The 14,062-nt window shown below is 41.7% G+C and overlaps 1 protein-coding gene across 1 annotated transcript in view; it reads left to right on the top strand.

Moving 5' to 3' along the window:
- Positions 1 to 13,486, top strand: part of WNK2 (WNK lysine deficient protein kinase 2) — a 109,332-nt gene extending 95,846 nt beyond the window's left edge. Inside the window, exons 27-29 of the mRNA XM_050904678.1 lie at positions 2,841 to 2,885; positions 4,442 to 4,695; positions 13,136 to 13,486. Coding sequence (XP_050760635.1) covers positions 2,841 to 2,885; positions 4,442 to 4,695; positions 13,136 to 13,486 — 650 coding nt within the window. The remainder of the gene's footprint in view (positions 1 to 2,840; positions 2,886 to 4,441; positions 4,696 to 13,135) is intronic.
- Positions 13,487 to 14,062: the final 576 nt, after the last annotated feature.

The raw sequence follows: 14,062 nt of genomic DNA, 5'->3' as shown, positions 1-14,062 counted from the left end.
TCCCTGGGTTTTTTTGTTTGTTGGAGAGCTGTTGGGAAAAGTTGTGCTGGATTTTCAGAAATGCTCTGAATCTATACGTTTGATTGAGGAAGAACAGCCCTTCGGGGAGCTTGGATATTCCAGTGTGAGGCCTGTACTGTGTTAGCAGGCAAATTAGCAGCACGCTTTTAAAAAGAAATGTTCGGATGCGTTAAAGATAGTTTTACAACTATCTCGCCCTGGTTACAAGATCCATCAAACTTGAACGCTTTCACAGTGTTCTCCAAGAATTGCTTTTTGATCTGTTCCCCGTGTCCAATATTGAATCTTCCTTTGCACTTTGCATGGAATAAAGTATTTTTGATGGGCTTCAGCATGATTCTAGCCTGAGCTCCTTCCCTGGGTTAAATTGCAAGAGCGTCGTAGGGAAGAGTTTGTGCTGATTGTGAGTGGAATTTTCAAAAGCTCCATTTGGCTTAGACTTGTAATCTTGCGTAAAGTGATTTTTTTTTTTTGGTCAGGTCTGTAGTAATTAATAGATTGTATGTGCATATGCAATTATGGAAATGGTCTAACAATTTATTGCCATTTCAATTTTATTTTAGCTTTCAAGCTTTTTTGGCAGCTGCTAGAGTGCAAATATGGGACAGTGGATTTTTTCTGTCCTGTATGATATAATAGCTACTTAATTTCTCAGATAAGAAATCTGGAATTGGAGGTAAAACGCTCTGCTGAACTCTTGCAGTCTGAGATTAAATCTTAATTATGATTCATCTCCTTAACTTTACAGCTATTAAACACCTTGATTTTAGAAGTAATACCATTAATCTGGTGAATTGGGTTTACCAAGTGCATTTTTAATTGAATTTGAATTTAAAACCAATCATAGCCGATGATTGTCAGTCCCTGCTTCAGGCAATATCACTGCTCAGATAATGTTTCTCATCTCCCAAGCAACATGCTGGAGCGATAGAGTTTGGAAGACATAGCTCTCTTTTTGGTGATTGACTCTCCTGTAATATTTTCCTTAACGTTGGCTCCACTCACGCGGGTGTTTCGTGGATCTGTCTAGTATCACTGTTCTCTGCCGCTTCCCCGCACGTATGGGGGCCCCAGGTTTGATTTGGCACCCGAGGTGCGTATAAACTTGTGACTCGGTTTTCAGGAAGCAGAGGGGTTGGTGATTAAACTTTTTTACATGCTTTTGAGCACGTACTGTAGTCAGCTGCCTGCTTTTATTTTTCGCAGGCGGTTGCTTTTCATTTGCATGCATATTGTGCTAAATACTACCTATTGCTACATGCAGAAATGCTGCAGGATAGTTAAGAAAATAGCATTCTAGTATTGCTGCCACTGATGTTTCCGTAATGGGAGTTGCTAGCTAACTTTGCGATAGGCAAGGTAAGGTATACCTGAGGGAAAAGAGGGGAAAAAAATTTAAAAATACGACACAGATTGTTGAGTTGCGAATGTGACTTGCATTTGTTATCTAGGCTTTGAGATGAGAAACTAAACTTGGTCATGCTTGCATAAGACATTACTGTAGTCATGTCCTTCTGATTTTCCTGGAATAGAAACCTCATTAAACTATATGAAATAATAAGAAAATCTTTCAAAGCAATCCTTCTGTTCCTCCTCATGCCACCCATATCAAAGCACAAACATTTCTTCTCCCTTTTTTTCCTCCCTCTTTTCTTTACTTTCTCTTCCTCAGTCTCTGACTGACGTCTCTCCTTTCTCCTTTGAAGACTCATTCAGAGCCTATGTCAACCTGGACCTGCAACCTCTGAGTTTAAAGCTGCATTTCTGGCACAGTAACATAAAGTATCTCCACTGGTTTGCTGTAGAGGAAAAAGCGCATCCATCCTGTATCTTGCTTTTTGCCCTACTCTGATTTTGCTCATGTTTTCAAGTGCTTCTTCGCAATAAACTTGCCATGCCCCATGTCAGATATTCATCTCCTCCCATACCATAATGATATTCTTCTTACCAAGTCCAAAATACCTTTCAGGAAATTTGGCACTCAAACAGAAACGGTGCTTATGTCTGGCAAGATCTGACAGTCAAGTAGGGTTCTCTGTACACTTCTGGCACTCTAACTGTCTATCCAAGAGAATATGTAAAATCATGATGAAGGATGTAACGAGATAATAATGAAAAAAACCACGTAGTTTGGTTAAATGAAAACTCAGCTACTCTGCTGGATTGTTTTTCTGCACTTGGACAAGGCGTAAGGGAAACTCATTCACGGTTACTTTCAATTGAAGTTCAGAATCACATTTAGACACAAATCCTACTAATGAAGTATTTGGAAACAATTGGCCTCAGACCTGCAGAACAATGTATCTTTTTGGACTTGTAAAACAGGACTTTTAGGGTTGTTTTACAGTTTGTCTTTGCAGCCAGACTAGCTTGACTTGTTCCTGAAAGCATTTTTGGCCTCCTATCACAAACTGAATTGACATCATTTCCTGCATAAATAGAGTAGGAATCAAAACCTCCTATTAGGAAGCCAAGGCAATTTGGAAAAAAAAAAAAACCCAACCAAACAAAAAGACCAAAAAAACCCCCCAAACCCAAACAAAAAAACCCCAAACAAACAAATGCATCTTTAAGTCATGGGACCTTGCTTTTGGCATGCTATTGTACTTCTCAAAGCTTCTGAATGGCTGCACATTAAGAAAGGTTTGAGCTGTCCAGTTATTTAGACTTCCTTTACTCACCTGAACTGCTGACTTTGTCTGTCCTTTCTTGCATAATAACTACTTTTTGATTGCTTAAAAGTACAGAAGCTTGTCCGTCAGATTTGTTGTGTTTAGTCTTACCTAATTCTGTATGTCTTGTATTGTTTTACCTTGTAGGGTCCACCTTGAAACGACTATGTCTAGGCAAAGATCACAGTAGTAGTAACTATCCCATTTTTGTTTCTCAGTATTTCCTTCATGGCATGGGATGTTTTTTGCTTTTTTTTATTGTTATTTTTTACTAAAAGCTAGTTGTTTAACAAATAGAGCTGATGCACTTATACTGATATGAATTTAGACTGTATAAATTGTGATACTTTCATACTAATGCATGTGCTGTGATGTCTTGGGAACCACGCATGCTGCAAGACAGTTGTGGTATTCTTTGTGTGTGAGACTGTGCACGCATGCGGCGAGAAAACTGGATTCAGTGTTTGTCTTTCTGAAATACACACCTTTATATGACTGCAGTTCTCTGCTGGAGGAATTTATAGCTTAAAACGATCTCATTCCTGTTGAGCTGCATGAAATATTAAACACGAATTGAAGAGCTTTCCTGTCAAAATACTTCTTTTTCTCACTGGTCCCTTTCCCCCAAGCAAAGGAAAAAGAAATGAGCAGTATTCACTTGAAAGTTACGTTGCAGGTTGAATGCATGATCATTTAAAGGTTATTAACGTATTTTATATAACCATAGGACTAATTAGTTTACTCGGTTTCATTGGCTGGTAACTGATTAACAGAAAAAAGAAGACTGAATGTTCATGTTTGCTTATATAATAATTTTACTACAGTTCTATGAACTTTTTGCTTGGAGAGATGGTCTTTATTTCAAATCTTTAGCTATATCAAATATGTTAGCTGAAAAGTTCCTTTATATTTTCTGCTTAGGTCAAATTCAGGCACCTTCAGTTGCTGTTCCCTGCTGATCTTGCTGTGTCAGACTTGTAGTTACCAACACATAAAAAGGGCAGATTTTTTTTTCCTAGTTCTTCTAGAAATAAGTGAACATATAAAATTAAATCTCTGTCAATACTCTTCCTGTCTGCTTTTATCTATACCAAAAGTTCTGTATCTTTACCTTTGTCTCCAAAACTCACACACCCACTTATGTCCTCCTCTCTCCTCTTTCTTCTGTACATTCATGGTCCTGATGGGTTTTTTCCCCCAAAAATATGCAGATGGCAGAGTAAATGGTGCTAACATCATCGAGAGAGATTGTGGGTTCCCGGAGCCTTTGAGGCGTAGTAGCCAACCCTACTTGTACCCTATATGACAATTACGTTTTTCCAGGAGGACAGTAAACTTATGCAAGTAAAATAAATGGTAAATTCATTTTTTTAAATGCACGCAGTTTAAGCATGTAATACATCCTGCCTCCCACTCTCTCACGGTAGTCTCCTCTGAAGAGACTTTGTAAGCCTTAGGCCATCAGTGTTACGGGGACCGCATTTGTTTCTTCTCTCCGAGTCATTAATTCCACCTAGAGAGAAGTTGTGGGTGCAACAGCTAGTGGCTGAGGTAACGTAATGCGATAGAAAATATGAGCGCATTAGACTTGGACCATTTCTTTAAGCAAAGGTGTTCTGTAGAAAGGAGGGGGAGGGTTAAAAAGTCCGAAAAGCCACCATTTGAATTGCAGTAGATGAGAAACTTTGAGCAGCAAAGTGGTGAAGCAGAGATGCCATCGTCAACTTTCTTTGTGTGTGATTTTCCAGGATCCTCGACAAACAGTCTCGTAACGTGTCCTGAGCCCCTCCCGCAATCAACCCTGCAGGTTCAGGCCAACAACAGTAACAACAAGAAAGGGACGTTCACAGACGATCTTCACAAGCTGGTTGACCAGTGGACAAGCAAAACTGTTGGAGCTGCACAGACAAAACCTTCCTTAAACCAACTGAAGCAGAACCAAAAAAGGCAAGACATGGAGCCAAAGGCTAATCCCATGCAAACACAGAATGAGACATGTGGAGTAAGTGGCGCTCCTTGAAGAACGTACCTTTTGCTATGTGTCTGAAAGCCTTTGCAGAACTCAGATTTGGAGGAGGACATAAACTAAAGTTGCTTCAGATAGATGCTTCCTATAAATGTCCATCTCTTTTCATTAAGTACTAAACCAGATTTTTTTTTAAAATTGTCTTTTGGAATAATCTTGAGGGATATATGGGCTGCAATATATATATATTAAAAATATATATTTTTAAATTGCAAACTGCTTATTAACAGCAATATACAGCAATACTCAGACCATTAACCATATGTTGCTCAACTTAAGTTTTAACTACTCCTAAAGTTTTCTTCTTTTTGGTGTTTAATATTAATCTTCCTTAGGCAGAACTGTGGCCGGGCTGGTGGCTTGGTGGTAGTGAGCCTTTGTTTTAGCGGAAGCGGAGTGAGTACTGCCCTGAGATAGGGGACAGCTGGATGTGTTTCTGACCCTTGCTTGTTGTACTGGGCATCTTTGAGGCGCTCTGCCTCATGAAGATACCATCTTCAGAGATGCCGTGAAAGTAAACTACGACAAAATGGAAATTGGAAGCGCCCCCATTCATCCCCTCTTATTTTCAGTAGCAGGAAAAAAACCATTGCGAGGTGCGTTTGTGTCTGTGTTCGGCGCTTGTTTTCATGGCTGAGTGATGATATGGAGGCAGGCACAAAAATGAATGAAGAATCTCAGTTTACAATTCCGTCCCACCCTGGTCTGGGTTTCCAGACCTCTTCCTTCTCCTCACAGTTGGATGATTCTTTGACTAATAATTTTTGCTGGATTCACGTTTTTGGAAGACTGGAAATTGAGCCAAAGTAGAGGAAAATAAATTAATTTTAAAAGCAAAGAAATAGTGAAAACAAAGCCAGTGAGGGACTGCTTTGTAATCCCTTAAAGCCAAGATAACTGCATCTGGATAGTAAACCATTGCCTTTTTGGCATGTAGAAGGAAAAAAACCTTGTATGCAGCTCTGTAGTTACCCGTGAGGTGAGATGTGCCAAAGCAGGAACCGCGCTAACGCGTCTGCTTTGGTACCTGCTGGTTTCAGAGTTAGTAGGGTCACTGACTTCGCAGGGAAAAGCATTTGTACAAATTCATTAAGCAATTTTAAGTCAATTCTTAGTTACCATAAATTAACAAAAACTAGAGAGTAAGTAATCCTTCTATGTAGCGATGGTTTAACCAGTATAAACTTGTTCTGGAGTAACAGTGACATCTACTTAAGACCCTATTAGTTCTTGTAAAATAAGTCAAAGGAGGTGCTAGTAAACACAAATTGAAGATTTCTAGTGATGGTGAGGGCATGGATTTTGTTCTGTTAAGTCACTTCTTACTCTCTTTTGATGTGCTTTTTGCAGCTTGATGTCTTTTCCCCGAGACTCCTGCAGTAGTTTGAAATATTTGATGGGGGTGTTTTGCCAACTTATAACTCTGGAAAAGAGAGTGGTTATTTTGCTTATTTAAATCACCCATTAACATCAATTTAGGGCTAATTTTACCTTCTGCAGTCTTGGCGTCTCTGTTTCAAAGCCTGTGGAGAAGGCAGAGTATCGCTGTGAGAGGAACAGGAATGTCCCTGTCTCGATACACTGATTTTAGAAGGTTTCTTTCTTTCTAGAACATGGCAGTTGTTCCTGGGAATTAACAAGGCTGATTGAAGTCTTTTAGAGATAATTCACCAAGAGCACAGAGAGGCTGGGATTCCCTGCTCTTCACGTCGCGCCATTCCTTGTTGCTTGGAAGAGTGGCGGTCAGGCGGAGACCTTGTGAGCCTCGTGCCAGCTTGCCCTGCGTGGTTTTGTGCGTAAAGTCCTTGTAGGGCCACGTGGGCTACAGAAGAGATGCAAAGGTAGATGGCAAATATTCCCAGCGTGGTTATTGTTGGGGTATTTTGGCCATGAAGATGGCACAGAATGCCGCAGATGATAGAAAACAGGGCCGTGGATACGATTTAAAAGACTCTTACAAGAGTTCTTTTGGGAGTTGAGTGTCATTCTGCTGTTTGTACCTTTTGAAATTCACCCTAAAGGGGAAACTGAAGTTAAGGGAGGAGAGGGCTTCATGATGTGGGGAGAAAAATCGCCAAAAGAGGAGGAAGGAAACTGTGTGAAAGGGCCCTTAGTCCAGACAGCCGGACACGTGACCCATAACATCAGTGCTTGGAGTGATGAGTTACATGGGGAGATGTTATACCTGCACTGAATCACCATTGAGTCCATCTTTTAAAATGGTATTGAAAAGACAAAAAGAACTCAGGGAATCACATAAAGGATGGAAAAAATAGCTTTCTAACAGGGAGCATATAAAGCTCAGGCTGTACTTCAGTCCATCTGTTAACACCATCTTTTTGTCGTCTTTTTGATCAAATACAAAAATGCCTTTGCAAGAAAAGAATGAGGAGCGCTAAACAGATTTCCAGCCCATCGGAGAGAGTTATAATAAGGTTTTATGTTGGAAATAAAGGCTAGATAAATTGGAAACGTGGTGATTCTTATGCCTTGGGGTTTTTTTTGATTGGAACAAACTAGCAGGAAACTGTTAGGGCAGGTTGTCTTCTGTCTTCAGACTGGGTGTTTTGTTTTAGGAGATGCTATTGTTGGTCCCGTGTGACGGTCGGAAATGAGGGGCAGGAGGGAGGCAGTATTCATACTGTCACTTCTAAATCGTCTCTGGAGGTTATTGGACAGAAAGGTGTCTCCTTGAAGGGTTTTTAAACAGGAGTAGGAGTGATGTGAGTTGTCCCGTGGTGCTCTGTTGGTTACAGTTCCCTTGGAATTAGCACCGCGCAGAGCTCTTGTACGTGACACAGAGGCCGTGTAGGTGATGAGCGTCCTCCTGGAGTGGAGGTCTAGGGCTTCTGTTATACAAGGTATGACAAAGAAGGCGTCAAACCAAATGGCCTCTTTCTACTCTGCCTTTAGGGTTTTTTCAGTCTCTAGGCCAAAGGAAAATTGCAACAAATCCTTACTGGTTAGGGGTAGAGGTTTTTGGGGTTTTTTTTAATTTATTATTTTCTCTTACTATCCGCTCGCTGTTGTTAATACGCAGGGTAGTTGTGTGGCCAACTTCAAGTCTTCTCTTTCACCCTGGAAACAGAGGAGTAACTTTCCTGAGTTATCTTTTTTCTTGAGATGCTTCTACCACCATCATCAAATTGTTTGCTGTGTGAATACAATACATTATTGGTACCTTTTTTTAACTAAGTGAAGGCTACTCTTTAAGGTTGGAAATCAGCTCAGAAGGGAAATTGCTGGTGTGTTTAATAAGAGTTAGTGGTTTTATTGTCATCCTCTTTATCATCAGAAGTGTAGAAAGCAATACAATAATTGGGATGCAAAGGAAGACTTTAAATTCTGCTTTGTTTCTGCGGAAGTTACCTGTCAGTTTGGCTGCAAATCCTGGTTGATACATATTAGAAGTTTGGGGGGGAACCTTCAGGCATCCAGTTATGTCCCAGGAGCACTGAAATGTTCCTTTTCAAATGTTTTATTTAAACATGGAAATACACGTAGATTCTCATCACCAGTAATTTGAAATGTAATAGGAGATATTAGGAAGAACTAAAGTTAAACTGCCTGATAATAGTTATTTCTCTCATGCTCATCCGTGTTTGAAGACATGATGAAATAATCCTTTTTTACAGGTAATTGTGGTTACCACCAGTCAAGGAGTACGCTTAGGAACATGAGCTGCCTTGTGTGTAAAGAGTACTGAATATTGTGTAGTTAAAGGCATTATTTGAAGATGCCTGGGAATAAAGGGCTTACCAAAGATGTTTTCTATTCTTCATACTGTTAGGTAGCTCCATGGGTTTTAGAGAAAAAACTATTACCCAAAAAGAGCTGTAAACATGTTCCAAGTCCATAATAAGGTTGCTTCTGTGAACGTGCAGGTCTGTGTCAGTCGGTGACGTGTGCTGGGGCTTAGACACCACCAGTAAGAGCTGCACGTCTGCTTGCATTTAGTACATCTTGGTTTTAATGAGCTGGCTGCCTGGGAAGCAGGCTTTCTGGAGATAGCCACAGATGCGAAAACAGAGCAGGAGGACTATTAACACCTTTTACTGTGTCTTCCGTCTCTATTGGATTGGAAGAATAATAAAAAATAGGATGAATCTGTGTCTGAAGCTATTCAACTCTGCCTTCTTGGTCTGAATGTCAGAATAGCTTTCCAGGAACCTGGAAGAGCACAAGCACAAATCTTCAGTAGCACCTAATAACTTTGGGTTTTCAGCAAACTGGGAAAAGGTGATAAAAAAGATGTATTAGCATCCTTGCCCCGCTCATGTTGGCAGCCAGCTCTAACCCTGTCCTGTGATTCAGTTTTGTTTCGATGGTAGTTGGACCATACAGAAGTAAAACAGTAATGCTCATAACGTAGCCATCAAAATGTAGCTGGAAGAAAAATAATCTAAATCCTGCATTTTTAGAATGGGTTGTGATAGTCACGGTCAGCTTTCACAGCAGAATTACCCAGTTTCATCTGTTCTAATGTAAAAACATAAATATTTATGACGTTTATAAGTCAAACACAACTCTTAGCTATACACTTTCACAGTACTGTAGCTATGAATATTGCTAAAGTGGCATTTTAGAGCTTGCTTGGTAAAGCATGACAGCAAGGCAGAGAATTAAAAAAAGTCCAAAGAACAGATATTTTTTCTGAACTACCACAGCCTTTGTCCAGTGGGGTTTGTTTCATTTTTACGTATGTTTTTGTGTGCGTTCTTCTTTGTGTATATATTATTCTTGTTTTCTACATGAGTACGTGTGATTATTTGGGGAACAGGAATAAATGGCGGCAAGGGAAAGACTGGCAGCAGAAGGCAGGCGTTTGGGGAAGTGGGAGCAAGAGGTGGCTCTTACCCGGCAGGGCCTTGTACAAGCCCTCAGGGCAGGGGTTTATTAGTGCAGGGAGAGTTTGGCAAGTGCAGGAGAGGCGGCAGCGTGAGCGGAGGTACGAAGGCAGCAGGCAGAGATGCCGCCGTAGGTGTTCATTCAGGAAGTTTATTTCTTCCATAGAGGAGGCTGAGATGCAGAGGGAAAGAGGAGGGGGGGAATTTCACTTCCTTCCCATATAACTTAGGATACATTTTAGGATGTCAACTCAGTCTCCCTTCCAGGAAAAAAAAAAAAATCCCCTATTAAATATCTCTAGCAGACAGACTTTTTTACATGGTGATGACAGACGTGAATTTTGCAGTGCATTTGTTAAATTCATGAAGTTTGAGACTGTGTCTACCTTATCAGCCTGCTTAAGGCCAGGGCAGCTGACTTTACTAGGCTCTAGACGGGCAGCAGAACAAACAGAAGTAAATTAATATTGTAGTATTAAAAATGAAGTAATGCCATCTATGGTTGGCTAAGTCATATAATCAATCTCGTTCCTTGTTACTAGTGTTGCATCGTCTAAAGTTGAATTAGGAAGGGAAAAGATCACTTCTGCTTCACACTCCTGCAGGAGGATTAGAGTATTTTAAATAAAACCCAAGCACTTGTCCTGTGTGACTGCAGGCTATGGCTATAAAGATCTCTTGGGTTTCGGTGATCTCTAAACATTGGTTGCTTGAGCTGGATACAGGAGTCTGATATTGTACCATTTGTTTTCAGTTCCCAAGGTAACTTCAGTATAAAAGAAAGAATTCACACCCATATCTTCAAGCTGTGGGTAGAACACCAAAGCCCAGACGATGCACTGGACGCTGAAGCCTTGTCGCCGCGAGGCTATAGCATGTTGTAGTTGATGCACATTTTGGAATCGACAGCTTGTGCTGGAACTGGCACCTTTCGAACAAACTTGCAAAAATGACAGGGTAGTAGCTAAGAGGAGAGGTCACCTGGGCAAGCAGGGAGCTACAGATAACAAATGTGTCCTTTCAGCACAGAACTGGCCAGCTCGTGAGTGATGAGAGAACTTACGGGTTCACAGCTTCACTGGTGAGCTTCAGCCCCCGGCAGCTGTAGGGCTTGCGCTCAGGGGTGAAACACCCTTACCTTTGACAAGGCACCCGGCCATGCCGTGCGTCTCAGGGGCTTCCTTGGGTGTACCTCCGTTAAAATACCAGCCTGATTGATTGAAATGCTGAGCTAGTTCTGTTTACAGCTGTGGCTTTGACCCCGGTGTAGGTACACACCTTGTCCCTCACTGCGTGAATGTCCATCTGCTTCCCTTTGAATTTTATGAAGAAAGTGACTTGTAATCTCATGGCTTTCCTAGCTCCTTGTGCTGTTTTGAGGACTCTTCTGGTGCACGTCGATTTTGATGTTTCAGTCGGCATCTACATGCAGGAAGAAATGGGTTGTTTTGGCCTCTGTTGGTGTTGAGTCGTCATAGCTGGTTAAAAGATGATGGTTAAAAAATGGCTTTGACCAAGAGACTTCTAGCCAGGGGAAGACGCAAGAGCTAGATGTCTTGTTGCCCCTTGTGTGTTTTGCTCCCTTGAAGCATGCAACGAAGGTAGAGGAAGCAACCTTAAATCATGAAGATGCATTTGTCACGACATTAACAGGTTTTAGTAAGTATGTGCAATGGTTGGGTTTGGAGCATGATGCAATTTTATACCTGGTTGCACATACGTAGCCTTAAATACAGCTGCTGCTTTACTGAGTAATTGAGCTGAGAATGAAATAGTCAAGCAGCATGAATCGGGTAGAGGTAGATCTCTCGGTATTTTAAAATAAGCTTTTTCAAGTTAGAATTTTTAATTAGGACTACTTGCTAAAATGTCACCTTACATTTTCAATGCTACTGTATAATCTGTTGCTTGTGTAAGAAATGATATATTTTGGTTTGGTATGTTTATGGGCATCCGTTGTCATCCACTCACAGTTGTCTAGTTTTGTGGAAACCATCATTTTGAGGATGTTAAAACAAGGGTCTAATAATAGCTTAAAAAAGTCTTCAGGTCTTAAAAATATGTACTCAGTTCCTCTGTTTATTATTCTTTGGTTTCTGCTGTTAATTTTGGTGGATTTTTTATACATTAATAATGTTAAATTCATTATACCAAAGCAGCTATCTCTCTTAGTTTGATGCTCGCCATCAGATTCAGGTTTCAGATTAGAGCTGGAGGCAGTGAAGTGAAGAAGGATATCAGATATTTCTGTATTTTTCTAAAATTTGCTTTGGAGCACAGGTTAATGCCTCAAAGCAGTAAATCCCAGAGTGACGTCGCCATTTTTATTTTTAATTGAGAAAAGATACTAAAATCAGAAACATAGAGTAAGCATTCCACACAGTCTTATACGTATATTCATTTTTTCCGCTGAAATTTCACCTTCATACCAATTTTATCAATTGAATGTGAAATATCAAAGTAATGGGAGATTCCCAGACTTAAATAATACCCTTTTTTTCTTATGCCACGAATAGGTGCTGGCTTGGTGGGAACCACGGCAGGGAGTTGTAAATTCTGTGAAATTAAAAACGTAACGAAACGCTGCAAACGCCATCCGCAGAGAGAGCGGGCAGCATTTTGGATAACGATTCTTTCCGTGGCGTTGCGCATGATGGAGCGTATAATTTGGGAAGCTCCGCCACCCCCGTATTTACGAAGGAGAGCTCTTTCTCTGCCCCTCGCATGCAAAAACTAAATAATTGACGTGGATGTTAACAGAATTTTAGAAAAATAGCTGGAATTGGTTCCGGCAGCCCCCGAGGCAGGAGCAGCTCCCGCTGCATCCTTGCTGGTTTACTTCGCCTGGCCTCAGCCACCACCAGCGCTGGGTATTTAACCGCCGTGGCAAATCTCTTTCCGTTCTTCACTACCCTTAGTTCAGCGAGGTGGGATGAAACGACTTCTTCCAGAAATATGTGCTAGAATTTTTAAAATCTGTTCTGAGGATGGCTGTAAGAATACCAGATTTGAGTTAATTCTGCATTTAGTTTAATTTATTTACTTTTATGCACAAGACTGAGCATAGAAGATTCTTGAGTTCCTTTGGACATTCGAGGTTTTTCATGGCTTTTTGTGGCGTTCAGTTCTCACTTGTTTAGTGATGCTTCCTACCTCCTTAAATAGTAAGATTATATTCAGACAGCTTTCCCCTTCTCCCCGTATCAACTTTTCCTATTAATTTCCAATTATTTTGCCTTTAAAAAAAAGGGGGGGGGGGGGGGGGGGGAGGAGAAAAAAAGAAAAAAACCCAAACAAACCAAAAAAGCCCCCAAAAAAACAAAAAGAAAAACACCCCCCCAAGCTCCGAGGACGCCGTGCCACCCCTGTGCTCCCGCCCCGGGCTGAGAGCCCACTTGTAGGTGCCCAGCCACGGGGCAGGGGTGCTGGTGGCGGTGGCGGCGGGGGCCGTACCGCTGTGGGGAGCAGCGCTGCCACGGACACACGTGTCTCGGCACGCCGGCGCTGCCTGCGGCAGGCGGGGAAAGAGGAGCTTAATAGCGACGCTTTTTGTATTTTTCTTTTCATAGGTTAATTCGGTAAGAACGGGATTGGGGAAAAAGTGCGTTGTTCCAGTGTCTTGCCCCATGCCCGCTGCGTTAGCTCCTGGAGCTTCACCGTCCCTGCCAGTGCCTATGCCAGGGCCTGCCCTCTCTGGCACAGTGACACCTTATGTGATGCCTCTTTGTCAGTACGGAGGAGTTTTCCCTACCCCCGTTTACGGAGTGCAGTGGTCGGGGCCGGCCGCGCAGCCCGGGATTGTCGGAGGTCCGAGCATCGCACGGTTCTCGCCTCTCGGCAAAACCTGCTTGCAGATGTACCCGGTGCCGCTGCAGCGACCCGCTGCCGAGCCGCCTGGCCCGCGCCTGCGAATGACGTAGCTGGGTTGCCTTGCCGTAGGTAACGATGATTTCGGCATCGTCACGTGGAGTGTTTGATCTGTAGATGCCATGTGTGTTGGACGAGGCGGGGGTCCGGGTCAGGCCTGCTAGCATACACAGCCATACACTGCATCCAGCGATCACTGTGAAATGGTTTCACACAAGATAGTTTGTCTGTTCTGGCAATATTTGCTTCTATTTCATTGCTGAAGACACTTTATTCTGTTGTGTTCTGATGTTTTACACTTGCGATCCTTAAAGTCGATGTACTTGAATTGATGACTAGAAAATTGTACTAACCCCTGCAGGAGTACAGTGCCTTGAATTTCAGCTTTTCAGTTCCAGCTGGGAAGAGATGTAAAATTATTTGAAAGGTGGATTTTATTTACAATCTGCTTGTGAGTTGAAGTTCTTTTTATTTGCAAAGATATTGAAGGTTTACAGTCGACGTTCTTCATCCGTTTCATTCTGCTGTAAATGCTTTTATTTTAATTCATGGGTTGAATTTTCACTTCTGAAGCTTTTAAAAAAAAAAAGTGTAAGGTGAAGTTTGAGATGCCGATCAAAAAACTTTGC

The sequence above is a fragment of the Gymnogyps californianus genome, chromosome 13, assembly GCF_018139145.2.
Source record: "Gymnogyps californianus isolate 813 chromosome 13, ASM1813914v2, whole genome shotgun sequence".
Taxonomy (NCBI): Eukaryota; Metazoa; Chordata; class Aves; order Accipitriformes; family Cathartidae; genus Gymnogyps; species Gymnogyps californianus.
The sequence above is the reverse complement of the archived record's forward strand: the minus strand, read 5'-3'. Positions and strand labels throughout refer to the sequence as shown.